Source organism: Mauremys reevesii, linkage group 22 (genome assembly GCF_016161935.1).
Source record: "Mauremys reevesii isolate NIE-2019 linkage group 22, ASM1616193v1, whole genome shotgun sequence".
Taxonomy (NCBI): Eukaryota; Metazoa; Chordata; order Testudines; family Geoemydidae; genus Mauremys; species Mauremys reevesii.
Window position 1 is genome coordinate 21,538,872 of NC_052644.1, and position 22,927 is coordinate 21,561,798.

At 69.6% G+C, this 22,927-nt stretch overlaps 2 protein-coding genes across 2 annotated transcripts; both read right to left on the minus strand.

Moving 5' to 3' along the window:
- Window positions 1–1,902: 1,902 nt before the first annotated feature.
- On the minus strand, window positions 1,903–7,499 carry HSD17B14 (hydroxysteroid 17-beta dehydrogenase 14). The gene is made up of 9 exons (XM_039510112.1): window positions 7,342–7,499; window positions 6,551–6,595; window positions 6,174–6,274; window positions 5,849–5,915; window positions 5,545–5,636; window positions 4,255–4,359; window positions 3,801–3,868; window positions 3,205–3,301; window positions 1,903–2,443 (listed from the first exon to the last, which is right to left on the minus strand). Exons 1-9 carry the CDS (start codon window positions 7,427–7,429, stop codon window positions 2,294–2,296), a joined length of 813 nt encoding a protein of 270 aa, XP_039366046.1. The 5' UTR covers window positions 7,430–7,499; the 3' UTR covers window positions 1,903–2,293.
- Window positions 7,500–9,903: 2,404 nt separating this feature from the next.
- On the minus strand, window positions 9,904–22,927 carry PLEKHA4 (pleckstrin homology domain containing A4). The gene is made up of 21 exons (XM_039510299.1): window positions 22,822–22,927; window positions 22,341–22,445; window positions 21,482–21,554; window positions 21,222–21,319; window positions 20,822–20,937; window positions 20,304–20,576; window positions 20,046–20,212; window positions 19,633–19,934; window positions 19,074–19,139; window positions 18,891–18,989; window positions 18,634–18,705; window positions 17,527–17,607; window positions 16,415–16,564; window positions 14,303–14,398; window positions 13,567–13,675; window positions 12,971–13,083; window positions 12,401–12,551; window positions 12,208–12,305; window positions 11,797–11,958; window positions 11,198–11,393; window positions 9,904–10,630 (listed from the first exon to the last, which is right to left on the minus strand). The coding sequence occupies exons 1-21, from the start codon at window positions 22,906–22,908 to the stop codon at window positions 10,044–10,046; spliced, it is 3,201 nt and encodes a 1,066-aa protein (XP_039366233.1). The 5' UTR covers window positions 22,909–22,927; the 3' UTR covers window positions 9,904–10,043.

Sequence of the window (22,927 nt, forward strand, 5' to 3'; positions counted from 1 at the left end):
GGAGCGGGGCAGGGAGACGGGGGGAGCCGCCCCCCCTCCCCGGGTGTTGCAGAGGGGCCCGGTCCCCCCCCCCTTACTTATTTTGGGGGGCGGGGGGGGCGTCCAATCACACCCGCTCCCGCCCCCCACACCCTCCGCTGTAGCCAATGGAAGGGCAGCTCCCCCCAGGCGTGGGGCTGGCCCCGCCCCGCCTCCTCACCCAGCGCCGGCTGCTCCGCCTGGTACCGGGGCAAGGGGGGAGGGGCAGGGAGGAGCTGGGGGGGCCGGGGGCTGCTATTCCCCAGGCTGGGGGGCCGGGCGACGCTGGGGGGCAGGGGGCTGCTATTCCCCAGGCTGGGGGGCAGGGAGAAGCTGGGGGGCAGGGGGCTGCTATTCCCCAGGCGGGGGGGGGCAGGGAGGAGCTGGGGGCAGGGGCTGCTATTCCCCAGGCGGGGGCAGGGAGGAGCTGGGGGCAGGGGCTGCTGTTCCCCAGGCGGGGGCAGGGGCTGCTGTTCCCCAGGCGGGGGGGGGCAGGGAGGAGCTGGGGGGCAGGAGGCTGCTATTCCCCAAGTTTGGGGGCTACGCGGGATCTGGGGGGCGGGGGGAGGGTGATCTCATTGCTGGCCCATTGGACTCCCTGAGATTTCCCTTTCCCAGGCTAGGCCCACAGCCCCCCACTGCTGTGAGGAGACCCCAGTGACATGTAGCCCCCACCTCCCCGGGCAGATCAGCTGCCCCCCCATGAGAAGCACCTGCCGTGCTCAGCGGCTGGGGACATAATCAGCCACCCACTGCCCAGGGGGCCTGTGTCAACCCCCAGCCTCCTCCCCTAACGAGCGAGGGGACCCAGGCTCCCCGAGATCAGAACCTGTAATAAAGTTACTGAGCGATCATCTTCCCCAGCCGGCCCGCAGGGGGCTGGAGATGCAGCCACCTCTGGGGTGGGGCGCAGGGGCTGGGTATCCGGGGACCCCCATCCACAACCAGCGCCCCAGAATCCCCCTTGGCCAGCCGCTCCGAGGGTTAATTCCCCTCCACGTGCGCCCCCTTCCCAGGCTGGGTTCGTCTCGCTCCGACGTCCGGCCGTGGGGCCGGGTTCGACCTGCCTCCGCCCGCCTGAGGAGCCCCTGTGGAAATATTCGGTCCCTAGAGCCAGGGGTCGAGTCCCCCCCGAGTCGTCACGGCTGGAGCTCCTGGCGTCTCTCGCCCTCCGGCAGGTTTTCTAACCCCTCAGTCGCCCCCCTGGCTCTTCTCCGGCCCCTCTGCCGCTTCGCCGCATCCTCCTGGAACTGCAGGCCCCAGAGCTGGGCGCAGGATTCGCCCCCGGGCCAGATCCAGAGGCCGACCCACCTCTCTGCTCCCACGTGGGGGGATCCCCGCTTGATGCGTCCCAGGGTCCAAGTTAGTCCGACAGGCTCAATTATCCAGACCCCGAGTTGTGCGGCGTTAATTACGTTCCCCTCCCTTTATCAAGTCCTGTCTCAGCGTCTCCCCGTCGTGCCCGGGATCGAGGTCAGGCCGATAACGACCCGGGTCCTCCTGTGTCCCCCTTTTTAAATATCGGCCCAACCTTCGCTCTCGGCCCGTCTTCGGGAACTGCCCCCAGGCTCCAAAACGTATTGAAAAGCAGCGTTCACGGGCCGGCCAGTGCCTCGGCCGGCTCTTTTCAAACTCTTGCCTAGAGCCCTGCGCGGAGACGCCATTTCTCTCCGTTACAGGGCCGCGGCGTCGAGCGCCACCAGCGGGGCCCGGGCCGGGAACCGCGGCGGGGAAAGCGGCAGCAGGTCGGGCCGCCGCTCGCAGGAGCCAGCGCCCAGCCCCGGCAGCTCCTCCGGCGAACGGTGAGGAGACACGTTCCCCCACCCCCCAAATAAAAATCAGCGGAAACAATATTTGTTTGCAAATCATCTTTATTAGTCATGTGAGCTTGGGGTCCCCTGCTGGTGCCTAGTTCCTGCCCCACAGAGATTGGGGCCCCCCATCACTGCCCAGACCCCCCCCCGGAGATTGGGGTGCCCCCTCGCTGCTCAACCCCCCTACGGAGGGACCCAAAGCCACAGAGACCCTCAGCCTCTGGAGGGGAGCGGGGGCTAGTCTGGAGGGGCTAGTTGGGGGGCAGGACTCCTGGGTTCTCTCCCCAAGTTTGGGAGGGGAGGGGAGCCTAGTGGGCGCAGAGGGAGGGAGCCGACCCGCAGCGTTTACGCTCGGCCCCGTGAAGCGTTTGGAATGCGAATAACTGGGAGGTACGGGCCCCGCTGGCAAACTCAGCCAGCGCCAGGAGGAGAACCCAGGAGTCCTGGCTCCCCCCCGCCCCCTAGCTGGGGCCCAGCTGGCTCTTGGGGCCATAACCCAGCTCGGCCCCCCCACTCAGCAGCAGGTCGATCCCGGTGCAGAACGTGCCCTCGGCCGCCAGGTACATCACTGCCAGGGCGCACTCCTCCGGCGTGCCCATCCGCGCCAGCAGCTGGGGGGGGGGGGGAGAGATCAGCCACTGCCCCTGCCCTCCTGCCCCCACCACTGAGATCCCTCCTGCCCCCCTCCTCTGCCCTACCACTGAGATCCCCCCTGTGCCCCATTGGCCGCCAGGTACATCACTGCCAGGGCGCACTCCTCCGGCGTGCCCATCCGCGCCAGCAGCTGGGGGGGGGGGGAAGAGATCAGCCACTGCCCCTGCCCTCCCCACTGAGATCCCTCCTGCCCCCCTCCTCTGCCCTACCACTGAGATCCCCCCTGTGCCCCATTGGCCGCCAGGTACATCACTGCCAGGCGCACTCCTCGGCGTGCCCATCCGCGCCAGCAGCTGGGGACGAGATCAGCCACTGCCCCTGCCCGTCCCACTGAGATCCCTCCTGCCCCCCTCCTCTGCCCTACCACTGAGATCCCCCCTGTGCCCCATTGGCCGCCAGGTACATCACTGCCAGGGTGCACTCCTCCGGCGTGCCCATCCGCGCCAGCAGCTGGGGGGGGGGGGGAAGAGATCAGCCACTGCCCCTGCCCTCCTGCCCCCCCCACTGAGATCCTCCAGTGCCCCATCGGCCTGACCCCCTCCTCTGCCCCCCCACTTATGCCCCCACCTATGCCAGCCCCTCAAGTCCCCTCAGCCCCTCCCCGCCTGCTCCCCAGTTTCCTCCCCCCCAGATGCCCCCTTTCCACCTGCCCCAGCCCTTCCCCCTACCTGGGTTATGGCAAACCCCTCCCCCCACACTTTTCCCATAATGCACTTGCCTGGGCATCCTTCCCAGCCTGGATCGTGGCCTCCGGATTGGGTGTCTGCCCGGCTGTCTCCGCCCACATGGGGGTCCAGATGTTCCCAGGAGAGATACTGGGTGTGGGGGGAAGAACCACAATCATTTGGTATCGACCCCGCTCTTAAATTTTCTTACCCCTTCCTGACCAAGAGACCAGGGCTGCGAGCTTCCCCGCAGCAGTGCCCCCAGGCAGTGACTGTCCCGGATGCTGTGAGCTTCCCCGCAGCAGTGCCCCAGGCAGTGACTGTCCCGGATGCTGTGAGCTTCCCCGCAGCAGTGCCCCAGGCAGTGACTGTCCCGGATGCTGTGAGCTTCCCCGCAGCAGTGCCCCCAGGCAGTGACTGTCCCGGATGCTGCGAGATTCCCTTCAGCAGTGCCCCCAGGCAGTGACTGTCCTGGATGCTGCGAACTTCCCTGCAGCAGTGCCCCCCAGCCTGAGACACCCCAGGGGTGCTGCGAGCTTCCCCACAACAGTGCCCCCAGCCAGTGACTGTCCTCGGCGCTGCGAGCTTCCCCACAGCAGTGCCCCCAGGCGTGAAGTGTGTGCATGGGGGGTTGGGGTTCATAAGATACCTGTTAACTCGCACCCCGTATCTGCTCTCATCCACCGCCATGGCCTTCGTCATCGCCGTCACCGCACCCTGGGGACAGACTCCGGATCGAGGGGCTCCCAAGATACACCCCCCAAAACCCCAGGCCCCGGGGGTGGGAAGGGAGGTCACTCGGAATAGACCCAGCCCCCAAACGTCTGATCAGCATTGGCTAGAGGCACAGGACTCCTGGGTTCTCTCCCCGGCTCTGGGAGGGGAGTGAGGTCTAGTGGTTAAACTGGGGGGTGGGGCTGGGGCCAGCACTCCTGGGTTCTCTCCCTGGCTCTGGGAGGGGAGTGGGGTCTAATGGTTAGAGCAGGGGAGTGGGGCCAGGACTCCTGGGATCTGTCCCCAGTTCTGGGAGGGGAGTGGGGGCTATTGTGGGGGAGGGGCTGGGAGCCAGGACTCCTGGGTTCTCTCCCTGATTCTGCCGGTACCTTGGTGGCGACGTAGGGAACAGCCTGTCTCTGTCCGATGATGCCAACGAGACTGGAGATGTTGATAATGTTGCCCCGGGTCTCCCGTAGGTAGGGCAGGGCGAACTGCACCGGAGAGATGAGAGGGAGGTGGGGGAGATGCAGCCACTTCTGGGGGCGGGGGCAGGGGCTGGTTGTACAGGGACCCTCCCCCACGCTGGGCTGCAGCTGGCTCGGGTGGGGCGCGGGGGCTAGTTATAGGGGACCCTCCCCTGCGCTGGGCTGCGGCTGGCTCTGGGGTGGTTGCACAAGGGGTGGTTATACAGAGACCCTCTCCCACCCTGGGCTGCGGCTGGCTCTGGGGTGCAGCGCGGGGGGTGGTTATAGGGGAACCTCCTCCGCGCTGGGCTGCGGCTGGCTCTGGGGTGGAGCGCGGGGGGTGGTTATACGGGGACCCTCCCCCACGCTGGGCTGCGTCTGGCTCTGGGGTGGAGCGCGGGGTGGTGGTTATACGGGGACCCTCCCCCACGCTGGGCTGCGTCTGGCTCTGGGGTGGAGCGCGGGGGCTGGTTGTACAGGGACCCTCTCCCACGCTGGGCTGCGGCTGGCTCTGGGGTGGAGCGCGGGGGGTGGTTATAGGGGACCCTCCCCCGCGCTGGGCTGCGTATGGCTCTGGGGTGGAGCGCGGGGGGTGGTTATACGGGGACCCTCCCCTGCACTGGGCTGCGGCTGGCTCTGGGGTGGAGCACGGGGGGTGGTTATAGGGGACCCCCCCCTGCACTGGGCTGCGGCTGGCTCTGGGGTGGAGCGCGGGGGGGGGGTGGTTACAGGGGACCCTCCCCCGCGCTGGGCTGCGTCTGGCTCTGGGGTGGAGCGCGGGGGGTGGTTATACGGGGACCCTCCCCTGCACTGGGCTGCGTCTGGCTCTGGGGTGGAGCACGGGGTGGTTATAGGGGACCCACCCCTGCACTGGGCTGCGGCTGGATCTGGGGTGGAGGGCGGTGGTTACCCTCCCGCGCTGGGCTGCGTCTGGCTCTGGGGTGGAGCGCGGGGTGGTTATCGGGACCCTCCTGCCCTGGGCTGCGTCTGGCTCTGGGGTGGAGCACGGGGGGTGGTTATAGGGGACCCTCCCCTGCACTGGGCTGCGGCTGGCTCTGGGGTGGAGCGCGGGGGGGGTGGTTACAGGGGACCCTCCCCCGCGCTGGGCTGCGTCTGGCTCTGGGGTGGAGCGCGGGGGGTGGTTATACGGGGACCCTCCCCTGCACTGGGCTGCGGCTGGCTCTGGGGTGGAGTGCGGGGGGTGTCTCTCACCTTTGCTGTCAGGAAGTAGCCGACCAGGTTGACCTCGAGAAGTTCCCGGAAATGCTGGGAGGTGATGTCGTCGATTTGCTCTTCGGGGGGATCTGGGGAGGATGTGGGGTGTGTGTGTGTGAAAAGCAGGACGCAGGCCCCTGAACCCCCCACCCCCGAAGCTCAGACCCGGGGATCTCCATTTCCCCTTCCAACAGGGCAGCGGGGCCCATGTGCCCCTAACTGCTGCCAGCTCAGGGGTCCCACCCCCCATCCCAGGATGGGCCTAGGGCCCCCCCCCCCCCCAACGATCGGGGCAGCTCACGGCGTCCGGCGTTGTTCACCAGGCAGTCGATGCGTCCGTAACGCTCACGGGTCACCGCAATCAGCGCCTGGAGGGGAGAAGGGGGGGGGGTTGTGAGTGGGGGACCATGTGTGGGGAGGGGGTTGTGGGTATAGGGGAGGAGGAAGCGTGGGGCAGGGAGGGGTGTTGGGGGCAGGACAGAGGTGGGGGGAATTTGACCCATTAGGTTCCAAGCTGAGGTGACCACAACCTCCACCCCCGGGCACTGCCCCTCCCCCCACAGAAAGCCCCCGCAGCATCTGCCCCTTCCCCCAGCTGGGACAGATCCCCATCCACCCCTGCCCACCTGGATGTCCCGTTCGCTGGTGACGTCACAGGGCTGGAAATGGGGCTCTCCGGGGCCCCCCGAGTCCCGCAGCGCCTGCTCCAGTGCCCGCCCCGCGGCCCCTGCGAGGGAAAGGGGGGACGGTTGGGGGCTGGACACTGGGGGAGATCCCGGGAGGGGGCAGCCAAACTCAGGGGGGGGCATCCAGGAGTGGGGAGGAGCCGGACACCCCAGACACTGGGGGGGCTCACCCATCACAGGGGTAGGACAGATTTGGGGGGCTCAGAGAAATATCCACCCCCCAACCAGCACCCCACATCCCCTGCCCAGCACTCCCACCACGGAGCTCCCAACATGGGGTGTGGGGGTCCCCAGAAAAGTGGGGGGTGATTTCTCACCTTCAGCTTCGGGGGCACAGAAGACCACGTGAGTCCCCTGCCGAACTGGGGGGGCAGAGGAAAGAGGGGGCCGGGGGGGACAGAGGGGGGAGGAGACCAGGCAGGTGCACTGGGGGAGGGGTATGAGAGAACAAAGTTAGCATGTAAAACACCAGTGCCAGTAACCCCCCCCATCGCTGCGAGCTTCCCCGCAGCAGTGTCCCCAGACGGGAACGCCTCCCCCCAGCGCTGCGAGCTTCCCCGCAGCAGTGTCCCCAGACAGAAACTTCCCCCCTCCCCCCCGCGCTGCGAGCTTCCCCGCAGCAGTGTCCCCAGACAGGACCTTCCCCTCCCCCAGCGCTGCGAGCTTCCCCCCAGCAGTGTCCCCAGACGGGACCTTCCCCCCTCCCCCCAGCGCTGCGAGCTTCCCCGCAGCAGTGCCGCGGGGAGACGATAGGTCTCTGCTGCCCCCTGCCGGCCAGCCCCACACATCGCACGGCACATAAATCTCACTCCCTGCCCCCACCCCACCCCCCAAGTCCCAGGGTCCGTGAACGGCCGGACGGACACACACGGGACAAAGTCCAAGACGCTCCAAGACGGAGCCCAGCCCGGGAGTCCCGCCCCGGACCCCAGCCTCCGCCCCCAGCCCTGTAGCCCCCACTCTCCGACCCCACATCCTGCAATATCCCGCCCCACCACCACCTATGCCCTGATCCCCAGCTCCCCCACCCCGCAGGGCTCTGCTCCCAGGACCGCCTGCTGCCCCGCAGCGCCCCAACCCCCCCAGGGCTCCCCGCCCCCCCCCTCACCGAACTCCCTGACGATGGCTTCCCCGATGCCCCGGCTGCCCCCCGTCACTATGGCAACCTTGCCCGGGTACCGCAGCCCCGAGGCCATGGTGCTGGGCGCCCCCAGCCGCGGCGGAGCCGGGAAAAGGGGAAGCTGCAGCCCCGAGGACACATGGGCTGGGAGGGGGGGAACGGTGCATCCTGGGAAATGTAGTCCTGTCCCGAGAGGGGGCGGGGCAGGGGGCCTGTCCCCTCTGGGGGGCGCCAGCTCCCACCCGGACCCAGGGCAGGGACTGGCTGGCTCAGGGGGGCAGGGGATGGGGCCCGGGGCCTGTCCCGTCTGGGGGGCGCTGGCTCCCATCCGGCCCCAGGGCAGGGACTGGCTGGCTCAGGGGGGCAGGGAATGGGGTGCAGGGCCTGTCCCCTCTGGGGGGCGCCGGCTCCCACCCGGCCCCAGGGCAGGGACTGGCTGGCTCAGTGGGGCAGGGAATGGGGGGCGCCGGCTCTGCCCCAGCCATGTGGAAGGGTGATGGGCATTTGTCTCCGGAATAAAGAGGCCGAGATTCGGGGGTTAAACGAGGGTTAAATAAATGAGGTTTATTGGTTACATTTCTCTGCAATAGACTCCAGAAGGAAGAAACCCCCCGACGCACCCCCACAGGGGCCAGGTTAAATCTAGGATGAGCTCCCAGCCACCGCTAGGGTGGGGCGTGGGGCAGGGCCGGCTCCAGGCACCAGCTTAGCGAGCAGGTGCTTGGGGCGGCAACTCCGGAGCGGGGCGGCACTTTCAGGTATTCGGCGGCAATTCGGCGGCGGGTCCCTCACTCCCGCTCGGAGTGAAGGACCTGCTGCAGATCGCGATCGCGGCTTTTTTTTTTTTTTTTTTTTGCTGCTTGTGGGGGCAAAACCCCTGGAGCCGGCCCTGGCGCAGGGGCTGGGTATCCTGGGACCCCTCACCAGGACGCGGCCCCTCTGGGGTGGAGGGTGGGGGCTGGGTATCCTGGGACCCCTCACCAGGACGCGGCCCCTCTGGGGTGGAGGGTGGGGGCTGGGTATCCCGGGACCCCTCACCAGGACGCAGCCCCTCTGGGGTGGAGGGTGGGGGCTGGGTATCCTGGGACCCCTGGCCAGGATGCGGCCCCTCTGGGGTGGAGGGTGGGGACTGGGTATCCAGGGACCCCTCGCCAGGATGCAGCCCCTCTGGGGTGGGGCACGGGGTCTGCTGCATTTTATCACGTCTCCGGGTCTCTGTCTCCAGATACGTTGGGACAGTTTGTTAAATCTCTGGGCCCAAAGTCCTGTTCAGATGCTCAATAACCCTCCTGTTACGCTGCCAGCCCAGCCCCCCGCCCCCCCCCCCCAGCTCTGCCGGCGCCCCTCACTCCCGACCCGCAGCCCCTGCTAGCCCAGCCCTGCCCCCACCCACCCACCCTGCTGAAGCTGACAGTGAGGGGGGGGGTCGCTCCGGGCTAGAGAACAGGGCGGGGGGGCATCGGCCCCTTGGGGGGTGGAGGCCCCGGGGGTCCGAGCGAGGGGACTCCCCGAGGGGCCCACAGCAGAGACAGACACGCTGAGGCTCAGAGAGGGGCGGCTCCAGGAGGTGGAGGGGCCTGACCCCGGAGGAGAGCGGCCCCCCGAGAAGGGCTGTCGCACTGAAAGGGGGCACCCCCCCCCCACGGACCGCACGGGGCCAAGAGTGGGCACGGCCCGTGAGTGAGTGTGTGACGTTGTGTCACTAGGGTCACCCCTTGGCTTCACCCCCTCCTGGGACCGAACCTCGGAGCCTTCAGCCCCCCGGCTTCACGCCAATCCACCTGCGCTGGGCACCTCAGAGAGCCGTGCCCCCCAACGGGAGCCGTGCCCCCCCCAGGGACATGCACACCGGGGCGGGGGGGTAAGAGCCGTCCGGTTAGCACAGAGAACCCAACGTTACCCCAGGGCCCAGCCTACGCCCGGCGCCCCCCCCCACCACCTCTTTTCCCCCAGTTCAGGAGTCTCCCCCTCTTCCAGCAGCCCCCACTTAACAAGCTCCCCTGGCCCCGCCTCTGCCGTCCGGCTTCCTGCAGCTGCCTCCCAAGGGGCAGAACCAAACTCTAAGCCGGGCCATTCCCCCCCCCCATCACCACCTTTCTAAAGCAGGGGACTAATTCCACAGCCCCCCCTTAGTGACCACTTCCCCGTACGGCCTGCAGCGTCTTCTGCCGCCAGTGCCCAGTACAACCCCCCGGCCAGGCCCTGGCGAGCTCTCCCCAACTCCCAGACCCCTCCCCAGGGGAGCCCCGGAGACACCAGCAGGCAGGAAAAGGGGGTAACAGGGGAGGGGGCCAGGCTGGGAGCTGCCTGCGGGGAGGGGGCCATTTGAAGGGCTCTTCCTCCCCCTGATGCCCCCACACAGAGTCCCACGAGGGTGGGGGAGGATCAGGTGTCCCCATAAATCCCACCTCTGGGTGCTCATGAGACCCCCCCCTCACTGTCAGCTTCAGCAGGGTGGGTGCTGGGGGGGAGCCCAGGGCTGGGCTAGCAGGGGGCTGCGGGTCGGGAGTGAGGGGCACCAGCAGAGCAGGGGCAGGGCAGGGCCGGGCAAGCAGGGGCTGCGGGTCGGGAGTGAGGGGCACTGGCAGGGCTGGGGGGGACAGGGACCCCAAACCTCTGAACCCCCCCAGAGTCCCCCCAGGGGGCGTGGCGGAGGGGGTGGGACTTGACCCTGCCTCTCAGCCAATGGGCTAGAAGCTGGACTGCAGTAGGGTGATCCTGATTGGCTGGCTCCCCTTGCCCAGGTATGCCACCACCTGCCTGGGCACGGCACGCCCGGCCCGCCCCCGACGCCCGCCATTGGCCACGCCCTTGTTACCCACAATCTTTTGCTCCGCCGCCCAATCCCCACGTTCCTTTTGGGCGGCCCAGAGCAGAGGCGATGCCCGATTGGACGCCTTGTGTGCGGTCAATGTCTGATTGGCCAATGTGGGCAAAGGGGGTGCCCAATGAGACCCCTCAGACAGGGGCGATGCTGGATTGGCTGCTTCTGACAGCCATGCTGCCTGATTGGCTGCTTCAGGCAAGGGTGAGAACCAATTGGAAAGCTCGGCAACAGACGACGCCTGATTGGCTGCTCCCGCCTGCTGCACTGAATTGCTGCTAAATGCTGTGTTCCGATTGGCTGGGCCACACGGTTCCGCCTCGACGTGATTGGCCTCTGGGTGCCCCCGGGGGAGTGTGGGTGTAAACAGCATGTGCTGATTGGTCACTGCATCCAGTGGCTCTGGGGGCGGGTCCGGATTGGCCCTCAACTGGGGTTCAGGCGGGTTCTTCCCTGCAGAGAGGAGACCAGAGTCACCGACACACCCACCCCCGGCGCTGAGATGCAGCCACCTCTGGGGTGGGGCGCAGGGGCTGGTTATACGGGGACCCCTCCCCCGGCACCGAGATGCAGCCACCTCTGGGGTGGGGTGGGGGGGCTGGTTATACGGGGACCCCTCCCCCGGCACCGAGATGCGGCCACTTCTGGGGTGGGGCAGGGGGGCTGGTTGTACGGGGACCCCTCCCCCGGCACCGAGATGCAGCCACCTCTGGGGTGGGGCGCGGGGACTGGGAACATGGGGACCCCTTCAGGGAGCTTTAATGAATTAGACACAGAGAGAAACGTGGCCTTTCCCATCCCCCCGTCACCCCAGGGACGCCCTCCCCACACACACACACACCTGTTCCCACCCCAGGGACCTGCCAGCAGGAGTCAGAAATTCTCCGAACAGCTGAACCGGATTCCAGCCATTTCTCGCTTCACTTGTTTAGCTATTTTCCCAGCTGGGATGGGAGTGGTGCTGGGGCGGGATGGGAAAGAGGGGACAGAACTCAGGAGTCCGGGCTCCTGCCCCATTACCTGTGATGAGTTTGCTGCGTTCGGAGGCCTCGGTGGCTAGTGCGTACGCCAGGGTGATGACCCGGTGACGGTCTCTCTCGAGGGGTGGGGGAGACTGGCCCCAGGGACCCCCGGTCTGGCCCCCCTTCAGCGGTGGCTCCGTGTGGGTCTGGGTCGGCTCTGGCCCGAGGTCGGGGGGGTGAGTCGGAAGCGGGAGCTGGAGGAGGAATTTTAGGAGGGGGAAGTGAACGTGGGGGAAGCTCCCTCCAGGAACCCGAGCTCTGGGGAGACCGACCCCACCCCGCTAACCAGCGCTGCCCCCGGCAGCAGAACCCACCTTCTACCCAGGAGTCCTGCTCTAACCACTAGGCCCCACTCCCCTCCCAGAGCCAGGAGAGAACCCAGGAGTCCTGGCTCCCAGCCCCCCTGCCCCGCTCTAACCCAGAGGACCCCCCACACACCCTCGCAGAGCTAGGGAGAGAACCCAGGCATCCTGCTTTTCCCAGGGTGGGTGAGATATGGGCTTTACTGGGGGTCTGGGGACACAGTGGGTGTGGCCTCGGGACATGCCCCACCCCCTGGCAGCCGGTCAGCCCCTCCCCCGCAGGCTGCGTACCCACCCGGCTGGCGCTGGCCCGGAGCGAGCCCTGCCGGGAGCCCCAGGGGTTCGGCCTGCCCCCCTCCTGCTGCCTCTGGCCTTCCTGGTGCCGGCGCATCCGCTCCAGCTGCTCCTGGACGCTCATCCGGGCCCGGTGGGGACCAGGGGGGTCCATGGTGATCGCCTGGGAGGGGGAGAGAATGGCAGGGAGGGAACCCAGGCGTCCTGGCTCCCAGGTCTCCCCCCTCCCCCGCTCTAACCACTCACCCACAATCCCCCCTCCCCCCCAAGCCAGGGAGAGAACCCAGGTGTCCTGGTTCCCAGCCCCCCGGCTCTAACCACTAGACCCCGCTCCCCTCCAGAGCCAGGGAGAGAACCCACGTGTCCGGGCTCCCACGCGCTGACCCCCAGGGGAAGGCGGGAGCCCAGCTACCTTGGCTGGCAGCTCCTCGGTTCTCTGCTCTCGGGGCTCGTGGGGGCCTGGGCTGGGGCTCTGGGGCCGGTGGGGGGCGGCCGGAGGCGAGCTGAGACCTGGGGGGGAGAAGCAGGGGTTAAAGAGGGGGCTGGGAAGGGAGACGAAGGGCGAATGCTGCCCCAGCCAGGCTGGGCACCGGGGGGACCCGCACCTGGTGCTGCAACATCCAGCTCCTGCAGGGGGCGCCCTCCGTCCAGCTCGGGGGACCCGGCCCCCTTTCTAGAGGGGCTCTGGAGGGGCCGGGAGCCCCAGGCGTCTCCCCTCGTTGCTCGGTCCTCTTCCCGGCCGCCAGCTGGCACAGCCTGCGGGGGAACAGAGAGAAACCAGGGCCGGGCTGGCAGGGGCTGCGGGTCGGGAGTGAGGGGCACCGGCAGGGCTGGGGGGAGCCCAGGGCAGGGCTAGCAGGGGGCTGCGGGTCGGGAGTGAGGGGCACCGGCAGGGCTGGGGGAGCCCAGGGCTGGGCTGGCAGGGGCTGCGGGTCGGGAGTGAGGGGCACCGGCCGGGCGGCGGGCAGCCCAGGGCGGGGCTGCCAGGGGCTGCGGGTCGGGAGTGAGGGGCCCCGGCAGGGCTGGGGGGAGCCCAGGGCTGGGCTGCCAGGGGCTGCGGGTCTGTAGTGAGGGGCACCGGCAGGCCTGGGGGGTGCCCAGGGCCGGGCTGCCAGGGGCTGCGGCCCGGGAGTGAGGGACTGGGTGCCCCCCCCCCCGGAAAACAGGCCCCTCACCCTGAGTGGCGGCTCGTGGTCCTGGCTTCCCCCGTCCGGCCCCGGGAGGGGCAGGTGGCTCCGGGCTGAGGCCCCCCCATGCTCCAGAACGGGGGAGGCAGCCAGAGAGAAGCCTGCAAAGGAGACGAGAGAGCGTCAGCGACCCACAGCCCAGCGCCCCCCACAGCCCAGCGCCCCCCAACTGAGACCCCCATCCCGCTCCCTGCCCCCACCCTGCCCCCACAGCCCAGTGCCCCCACAGCCCAGCTCCTGCTGAGCCCACACCCCATAGCCCCCACCCTCCACAGCACAGCGCCCCCATAGCCCCACCCTGCCCCCACAGCACAACGCCCCCATAGCCCCCACCCTGCCCCCACAGCACAGCGCCCCAGCACCACCCTGCCCCACAGCCCAGCGCCCCACAGCCCAGCTCCTGCTGAGCCCCACCCCATAGCCCCACCCTCCACAGCCCAGCGCCCCATAGCCCCCACCCTGCCCCACAGCCCAGCGCCCCCATAGCCCCCACCCTGCCCCAAATCCCAGCACCCCATAGCCCCCACCCTGCCCCCCACAGCACAGCGCCCCCTAGCACCACCCTGGGACATTGCGGCCAGCACCTGGGCTTGTCCTGGGGTCCAGGGCGGGGTAGGGGGCAGGGCTGGCGCCCAACCCCGCAATGACGTCATCGATCATCCACAGCTCCTGCTGGGCGGCCCCCTGCTCCTGAGGGCAAAGGGCAAAGGTCACGGCACAATCATTAGCATCAGACCCCAGCGCCACCTACGGGCCCATCTACCCCGGTATCCCGCCTGCTCCCAGAACATCGCCGAGGCTCTCGCGCCCAGACGGTTCCCCCAGGCCCCGGTTCCCAGCCAGCGCCCCCACGTCCCTATAGCTGGGAGGGGAGAGGGCCCCCGCTGACCCCCCTGCCCCGCTCCCTGCAGCCCAGCGCCCCCTGCTGAGCCCCCCGCCCGCTCCCTGCAGTCCAGCGCCCCCCACTGAGCCCCCATCCCGCTGCCTGCAGCCCAGCACCCCCCCCTGACCCCCCCGCCCCACTCCCCGCAGCCCAGCGCCCCCTGCTGAGCCCCCCGCCCCACTCCCTGCAGCTCAGCGCCCCCTGCTGAGCCCCACCCCCTTCAGCCCAGCACCCCACTGAGCCCCCATCCTGCTCCCTGCAGCCCAGCGCCCCTGCTGACCCCCGCCCCACCCCCAGCCCAGCGCCCTCTGTACAATCCCGGTTTGCTTCAGGGACTTGCTGAGTGACTCGCCCCAGGGGACTCATGTGGCAGGAGTCCCCAGGCCAATCCCTTCAGCGCCGCGCCAAGATGGAGCGCCCTAGCGGGCGACGTACCTGGGGTGCCCGAGCAGCCGGATCTGAGCCAGCGTTTCCCGCAGCGTCAGCAGCTCGTTTTCTAGGGCGGCGAAATCTCCCCAAGCCCGGTCGCTGTCCTGAACGGGAAACTCACAGCTGGTTACACAGGACACAGGGCCGGGACGGCCCCTCTGGGGCGGGGCGGGGCTGGTTACACAGGACACAGGGCCGGGACGCGGCCCCTCTGGGGCGGGGGCTGGTTACACAGGACACAGGGCCAGGGCGTGGCCCCACTGGGGTGGGGGCTGGTTACACAGGACACAGGGCCGGGACGCGGCCCCTCTGGGGTGGGGGCTGGTTACACAGGACACAGGGCCGGGACGTGGCCCCTCTGGGGTGGGGGCTGGTTACACAGGACACAGGGCCGGGGCGTGGCCCCTCTGGGGTGGGGTGGGGGCTGGTTACACAGGACACAGGGCCGGCGCAGCCCCTCTGGGGTGGGGGGCTGGTTACACAGGACACAGGGCCGGGACGTGGCCCCTCTGGGGTGGGGGCTGGTTACACAGGACACAGGGCCGGGGCGTGGCCCCACTGGGGTGGGGGCTGGTTACACAGGACACAGGGCCGGGGCGGCCCCTCTGGGGTGGGGGCTGGTTACACAGGACACAGGGCCGGGACGCGGCCCCTCTGGGGCGGGGCGGGGGCTGGTTACACAGGACACAGGGCCGGGACGCGGCCCCTCTGGGGTGGGGGGGGCTGGTTACACAGGACACAGGGCCGGGACGTGGCCCCTCTGGGGTGGGGGGGGGGGGCTGGTTACACAGGACACAGGGCCGGGACGAGGCCCCACTGGGGTGGGGGTGGGCGGGTTACAACGTACACAGGGCCGGGACGCGGCCCCTCTGGGGTGGGGGCTGGTTACACAGGACACAGGGCCGAGACGCGGCCCCTCTGGGGCGGGGCCTGGGTACACAGGACACAGGGCCGGGACGTGGCCCCTCTGGGGTGGGGGTGGGGGGCTGGTTACACAGGACACAGGGCCGGGATGCGGCCCCTCTGGGGTGTGGGGGGGCTGGTTACACAGGACACAGGGCTGGGACGCGGCCCCTCTGGGGCGGGGGCTGGTTACACAGGACACAGGGCCGAGACGCGGCCCCTCTGGGGCGGGGCGGGGGCTGGTTACACAGGACACAGGGCCGGGACGTGGCCCCTCTGGGGTGGGGGGGGGCTGGTTACACAGGACACAGGGCCGGGACGCAGCCCCTCTGGGGTGGGGGCTGGTTACACAGGACACAGGGCCGGACGCGGCCCCTCTGGGGCGGGGGCTGGTTACACAGGACACAGGGCCGGGACGCGGCCCTCTGGGGTGGGGGCTGGTTACACCGCACACAGGGCCGGGACGCAGCCCCTCTGGGGGGGGGGGGGCTGGTTACACAGGACACAGGGCCGGGACGTGGCCCCTCTGGGGCGGGGCTGGTTACACAGGACACAGGGCCGGGACGCGGCCCCTCTGGGGTGGGGGCTGGTTACACAGGACACAGGGCCGGGAAGAGGCCCCACTGGGGTGGGGGGGGGCTGGTTACACAGGACACAGGGCCGGGACGCAGCCCCTCTGGGGTGGGGGGGGCTGGTTACACAGGACACAGGGCCGGGACGCGGCCCCTCTGGGGGGGGGGGGGGCTGGTTACACAGGACACAGGGCCGGGTCGCGGCCCTCTGGGGTGGGGGCTGGTTACACAGGACACAGGGCCGGGTCGCGGCCCTCTGGGGTGGGGGGGGCTGGTTACACAGGACACAGGGCCGGGACGCGGCCCCTCTGGGGTGGGGGCTGGTTACACAGGACACAGGGCCGGGTCGCACCCCACTGGGGTGGGGGCTGGTTACACAGGACACAGGGCCGGGCGTGGCCTCTGGGGTGGGGGTGGGGGCTGGTTACACAGGACCCGGGGCCGGGATGCGGCCCCTCTGGGGTGTGGGGCTGGTTACACAGGACACAGGGCTGGGACGCAGCCCTCTGGGGTGGGGGGGGCTGGTTACACAGGACACAGGGCCGGGACGCGGCCCCTCTGGGGTGGGGGGGGGCTGGTTACACAGGACACAGGGCCGGGATTCGGCCCCTCTGGGGCGAGGGGGGGGCCCCCGCTCACACTCACCAGCGCCAGGTCGCAGAGCCGGGCTCTCACTTGCACCAGCTCGTCCTGCAGCCGCCTCTGCTGGTACCAGATTTTCTCCTCCGCCAGCTCCTGGACTCGGCATTCATCCAGCTGGTGCCGGAGCAGCTCCAGGGCCGTCTCCAGCCTCTCCTGGGGGGTCCGACCCGGTTACCCCTTGGATGGCAGGGGGCGGGGCCAAGGGGGTGAGCAAGTTCCTGCCCTCCCACCCCGTCCTGGGGGGCATGGGGGGAATCCCCTGGGCCCCCCCTCCTCTGCTGGGTCACCCCCTTATGAACAGCCCAGCACTTAAGGGGTTAATGTCCCATTGCCCCCCACCACCACCACTCTCGGGCAGGCCCTGTTTCCACCCGGCACCACCTGGGGGAAGCCATTGCCAAGCCTGACGGGTGGGGCTCAGGGGCCGGGTATTCAGGGACCCCTCGCCCGGTGCTGGGATGCAGCTGGCTCTGGGGTGGGGCGCGGGGGCTGGGTATCCGGGGACCCCTCACCCGGCACTGGGATGCAGCTGGCTCTGGGGTGCGGCGCAGGGGCTGGGTATCCGGGGACCCCTCACCCGGCACTGGGATGCGGCTGGCTCTGGGGTGGGGCAGAGGGCTGGGTATACGGGGACCCCTCACCCGGCACTGGGATGCGGCGGGCTCTGGGGTGGGGCGCGGGGGCTGGGTATCCGGGGACCCCTCACCCGGTGCTGGGATGCGGCTGGCTCTGGGGTGGGGCGCGGGGGCTGGGTATCCGGGGACCCCTCACCCGGTGCTGGGATGCGGCTGGCTCTGGGGTGGGGCGTGGGGGCTGGGTATCCGGAGACCCCTCACCCGGCGCTGGGATGCGGCTGGCTCTGGGGTGGGGCAGGGGGCTGGGTATCCGGGGACCCCTCACCCGGCACTGGGATGCGGCTGGCTCTGGGGTGGGGGCTGGGTATCCGGGGACCCCTTGCCCGGCACTGGGATGCGGCTGGCTCTGGGGTGGGGCTGGGGGCTGGGTATCCGGGGACCCCTCGCCCGGCGCTGGGATGCGGCTGGCTCTGGGGTGGGGCAGGGGGCTGGGTATATGGGGACTCCTTGCCCAGGCCGGGGGAGGGAGAGCGAAATCACCTTCTCAGCCCGCAGCTGCCCCATCTCCTCCTCCAGCCCCCGAAGCAGCTTGTCCTGGCCGCAGAGTTTAGTCAGGAGAATCTAGGGCGGGAGGAAAAGGAAAAAAGACACTGGGGTGGGTGGGGGAGGGGTGAGAAAACCGGGTTGTTTCAGTGGCGCCGAGCCGGAGCATGGTGCCAGTGCAAGCGGGGGTGTGGGGGCAGGATAGCAGGGTTGATGGGCCCATGGGTCTGATCCGGGGGAGGCGGGATACCGGGGGAGATGGGCCCGTGGGTCTGATCCGGGGGAGGCGGGATACCGGGGGAGATGGGTCCCGTGGGTCTGATCCGGGGGAGGCGGGATACCGGGGGAGATGGGCCCGTGGGTCTGATCCGGGGGAGGCGGGATACCGGGGGAGATGGGCCCGTGGGTCTGATCCGGGGGAGGCGGGATACCGGGGGAGATGGGCCCGTGGGTCTGATCCGGGGGAGGCGGGATACCGGGGGCGATGGGCCCGTGGGTCTGATCCGGGAGGCGGGATACCGGGGAGATGGGCCCGTGGGTCTGATCCGGGAGGCGGGATACCGGGGGCGATGGGCCCGGGGGTCTGATCCGCGGGAGGCGGGATACCGGGGGCGATGGGCCCGTGGGTCTGATCCGGGAGGCGGGATACCGGGGAGATGGGCGTGTGGGTCTGATCCGGGGGAGGCGGGATACCGGGGGAGATGGGCCCGTGGGTCTGATCCGGGAGGCGGATACCGGGGAGATGGGGCCCTGGGTCTGATCCGGGAGGCGGGATACCGGGGAGATGGGCCCGTGGGTCTGATCCGGGGAGGCGGGATGGGGGAGATGGGCCGTGGGTCTGATCCGGGGGAGGCGGGATACCGGGGGCGATGGGCCCGTGGGTCTGATCCGGGGGAGGCGGGATACCGGGGGAGATGGGCCCGTGGGTCTGATCCGGGGGAGGCGGGATACCGGGGGAGATGGGCCCGTGGGTCTGATCCGGGGGAGGCGGGATACCGGGGGAGATGGGCCCGTGGGTCTGATCCGGGGGGAGATTTGGGGGTGCCCGGGGCATGTGGGTGATGCTGTGCATGGGGGGCAGAGGACACAGACACACACACTCACATCGGTGTCACTTTCAGCCCTGGGCAGCGCCAGCAGGGTCCTGTCCCGGGACAGAGGGGCCACGGTCCGGGACTGGGGGAGAAAAAAAAACAGGAGGGTGAGGAGCGGAGGACCCAGGCGTCCGGCCCTCCCCCATGTTCCCCTCCCCCTCCCATGCCAGAATCCTGCCCGCCGAGCCACAGGCGCCCCTGCAGGGGGCTGATCAGGGGATGGGGGGGAAACTGAGGCACGTACTTGGCCGGGCGGTGGGTACGTACCGGAGCTCCCAGTGAGGTCCTCTTCCCTGGGGGGCGGCTGGCGAGCGGGGGCAGCGGGGGCAGGTGGAGGTAGCCAGAGGAGGCCGAATGTGGGGAGATCTAGGGAGAAAGGGGCGAGGACAGGGTCAGCGGTGGGAGGACATGGGGGGCAGGGGAGGGGGGTGCGGGAGGAGGGTATCTCACCAATCGGCCGTGGAGACGGGCGCGGGGCGGGGCGGCCCCCAGGGAGGGGTGAACCCGGTCTGTGAACTGCAGGGGGGAGAGAAGACAGGGGTCAGACAGCGCCGACCCCCCACCCCGAAGCACAGCCCCCCTGCCAAGCCCCCGCCCGGCTCCCTGCAGCCCAGGGCCCCCCTGCAGAGCCCCCCCCACTCCTCACATCCCAGCACCCCCTGCTGACCCCCCCTCCCCACTCCCTGCAGCCCAGTGCCCCCTGCTGACCCCCCCACCCCACTCCCTGCAGCCCAGCGCCCCCTGCTGACCCCCCTCCCCACCCCCCGCAGCCCAGCGCCCCTGCTGTCCCCTCCCCACTCCCTGCAGCCCAGCGCCCCTGCTGATCCCCACCCCACCCCGCAGCCCAGCGCCCCTGCTGACCCCACCCCACCCCTGCAGCCCAGCACTCCCTGCTGACCCCACCCCGCCCCTGCAGCCCAGCGCCCTGCTGACCCTCCCACCCCGCCCCTGCAGCCCAGCGCCACCTGCTGACCCCGCCCCGCCCAGCCCAGCGCCCCCCCCAGCATACCCGGCTCCGGGGCTGTCTCCCCAGGGCAGGTCCCAGCGTGGCCGTCTGCGGGGGATTTTCCTCCGCCGGGGTCCCGGGCCGCGCCAGGCAGTGGCTGGGGTGGGGGCTGTGGGGGTAACGCCCAGGGGGCCGGGCACAGGGCTCCTCGCAGGGCCGCACGTCGTAGCGGTCGGCAGGGGTCTGGGGGCGCCCAGGGAGGGTCCTGCTGCCCCGCGCGGCCCCCCCGGGGGCGATATCCACCCGCCCCACGGGGGTGTGGGGCCGGGCCAGGCTGGACCCTGCCTGGACCAGCAGGGGGAGCTCTTCGCAGGACGCAGCCAGCTCAGGGGCTCGGACCCCCACCCCACCTGCGCCCCCCTGGCCCCCCCGCGCCCCCCTGAGCTCGGCGGGGGTGGGGGGAAGGGAGTAGGAACGGGAGGAGCGGACGTGGGACGGGGCATCTGTGGCGGGCTCCCAGGGGGGCTCCAGGGGCGGCTGTTCAGCCTCAGGGGGGCAGGGGGGTGCGGAGGGCCTGGGGGGGCCAGGATGGGGGCGTGCGGCCGCCGAGGGCTCCTGGATGCGGATGCGGGAGGAGAGAGAGCTGGGGGAAGAGGAGCAGAGAGGAAAGGGTTAATCGGGCGGTGAGGGACCCCTGCCCCCCCCCACAGCCCCCCAGGGCGAGAGGCTCCTACCTTAGGCCCTGGAGCTCCCCCCCGAGCCCTTCCCCACTGACCGGGCTGGGGGGCGGGGCAGGGCCGCTGGGCAGGGCCCCCCCCTCACCCTGCACCCCCCGGCCTGTCACAGACAGACTCTCCGCAGACGAGTGGGGCCCCGAGAGCCGAGCGATTTCCAAGGACTCGACGCTCTTGGCGGGACCCAGGTCGGGCGTGAGCGGCCGGATCTCCTCGAAGAGACGGGCCGGGGGGGGCACCGGCCGGCTGAGCAGCTGGGGGGGCCGGCTCCTGCTATGGGGTGAGAGACAGAATATTTACTCCAGAACCCAGGAGTCCTGGCTCCCATCCCCCCCACCCCCGTGTTTTAACCACTAGACCCCACTCCCCTCCCCAGAGTGGGGAGAGAACCCAGGAGTCCTGGCTCCCAGCCCCCCCTGCTCTAACCACTAGACCCCACTTCTCTCCCCGAGCTGGGAGAGAACCCAGGAGTCCTGGCTCCAAGCCCCCTCCCTCTAACCACTAGACCCCACTCCTACACGGTGCTGGGGTCACTCTCGGCCGCAGCAGACTGGCTCATGGCTCGGATCCAGCCATTCATGTCCTCCTGGGTGTCCGCGCTGAAGTGGTACGTCCGCATCCCCCGGTGCTCGGCCTGGGGCACAGGTTGGGGGGTGCTGGTTAGCGGGGAGGGGCCCTGACCATCGGCTCCAGAGAGCCACCCCCCTGCTCTAACCATTAGACCCCACTCCTCTCCCAGAGCCAGGGAGAGAACCCAGGAGTCCTGGCTCCCAGCCCCCCTGCTCTAACCACTAGACCCCGCTCCCCTCCCAGAGCTGGGGAATAGAACCCAGGTGTCCGGGTGTCTCCAAGTGGGGGACCCCGAATGGGGTACCTGGTGGGGGGGGTTCCGACCAGACCAACTCCCCCCGGACTGACCTTGAATGTGAATCTTCGGCTCTTCCCCTCCCCGGGCAGCGGCCGGATCTCGTAGCTGGGGAGCGGGATGCTCCCCAAAACCGCCTCCTCCCTGCTGTCTGGGGGACCCCAAAAGGAAGGGGGGATTATTGGGCTGCCTGTCCCTGCCCTGCTCCCCATGGCACCCCCTGACGGGCAGGGCAGGGCTGGGGCAGCCGGGAGCTCCCCTCCCCCCCACCCCGCTCCCACGGCGCCCCCTGCTGGGTGGGGGGGGCCGGTACCTCGGTAGTAGAAGAGGCAGTAATCAGCCAGCACAAACCAGCGTCGCTTCCACAGCTTCAGGCCGGAGCTGTCCTGGAACGAGAGCCGCCCCGACAGCAGGGTGAGGGGCACAGGCAGCGATTGGGGGGTGGGGGAACCCCCAACAGCCCCTCCCCCATGCTCCCCAACAGCCCCCCTAAACTAACATCACCTCCCCAACAGCCCCCAAACTAACATCACCTCCCCATGCACCCCAACAGCCCTTCCCCATGCCCCAAGAGCCCACCAAAACTAACAGCCCCTCCCCCATGCTCCTCAACAGCCCCCCAAACTAAGAGCCCCTCCCCCAAGCTCCCCAACAGCCCCCCTAAACTAACATCCTCCCCATTCTCCCCAACAGCCCCCCCATGCTCCCCAAAGTAACATCACCTCCCCATGCCCCCAACAGCCCCTCCCCATGCCCCTAACAGCCCCCAAAACTAACAGCCCTCCCCATGCTCCTCAACAGCCCCTCCCCATGCCCCTAAAACTAACAGCCCCTAAATGAACAGCCCATCCCCATGGCCCCAACAGCCCACCAAAAGTAACAGCCCTCCCCATGCCCCAACATCCCCAAAACAGCCCCTCCCCATGCCCCCAACAGCTCCCCACACTAAGAGCCCTCCCCATCTCCCCACCTCCCCATCCCCGCCCCATTGAGTGTCCCTGTCCTATGCTCACCTCAGTGATCTTGCCCCCAAACTCCCAGACCCCTGTGCCCCATCACCCCCAAAGCGATCACCTCCCCCATGTCGCCCCCCAACCTAACACCCCCTTGGCCCCACTCTACCAGCCTCTGTCCCCCCCCAGGCAGCCCCCCCAGGCTCGCCCCCCCCGTACCTGTTTGCAGAGCCAGCCCCGAATGACGACGGGGGCGTTGGGGTCCCGCTTGATGGAATTTTCCCTTTTCCCAAAGGTGTGAACCCTCCGCAGGGAGCGCGACGGCTGGGGGGGCGGACAAGAAAGGGTTAATCCCCCCCACACCCACACCAGCCACTAGGGGGCGCCAGCTCCCACCTGGCCCCAGGGCAGGGACTGGCTGGCTCAGGGGGGCTGGGAATGGGGCGCGAGGCCTGTCCCCTGTAGGGGGCGCCAGCTCCCACCTGGCCCCAGGGCAGGGACTGGCTGGCTCAGGGGGGCTGGGAATGGGGCAGGGGCCTGTCCCCTCTAGGGGGCGCAGGTTTGGGGGTAGGTGTTGTGGGAGTTGAGGTGGGAGCTGTGGGCAGGAGAACAGGAGGGGGTGGATGTGGGGGGCAGGGGGTGCTGGGTTGAGCCCCCCCCCCAGGCCACCCCGGCAGAGCCCCAGTCCTGCCCCACACACCTTGGCAGCCCCCAGGCTGACGGACGAGATGGTGAGGACGCTGCTGGCCTGACTCAGGCTACTCCTGGGACGTTCCCCGTCGGCCATGGCTCCCGGCCAGCCCAGC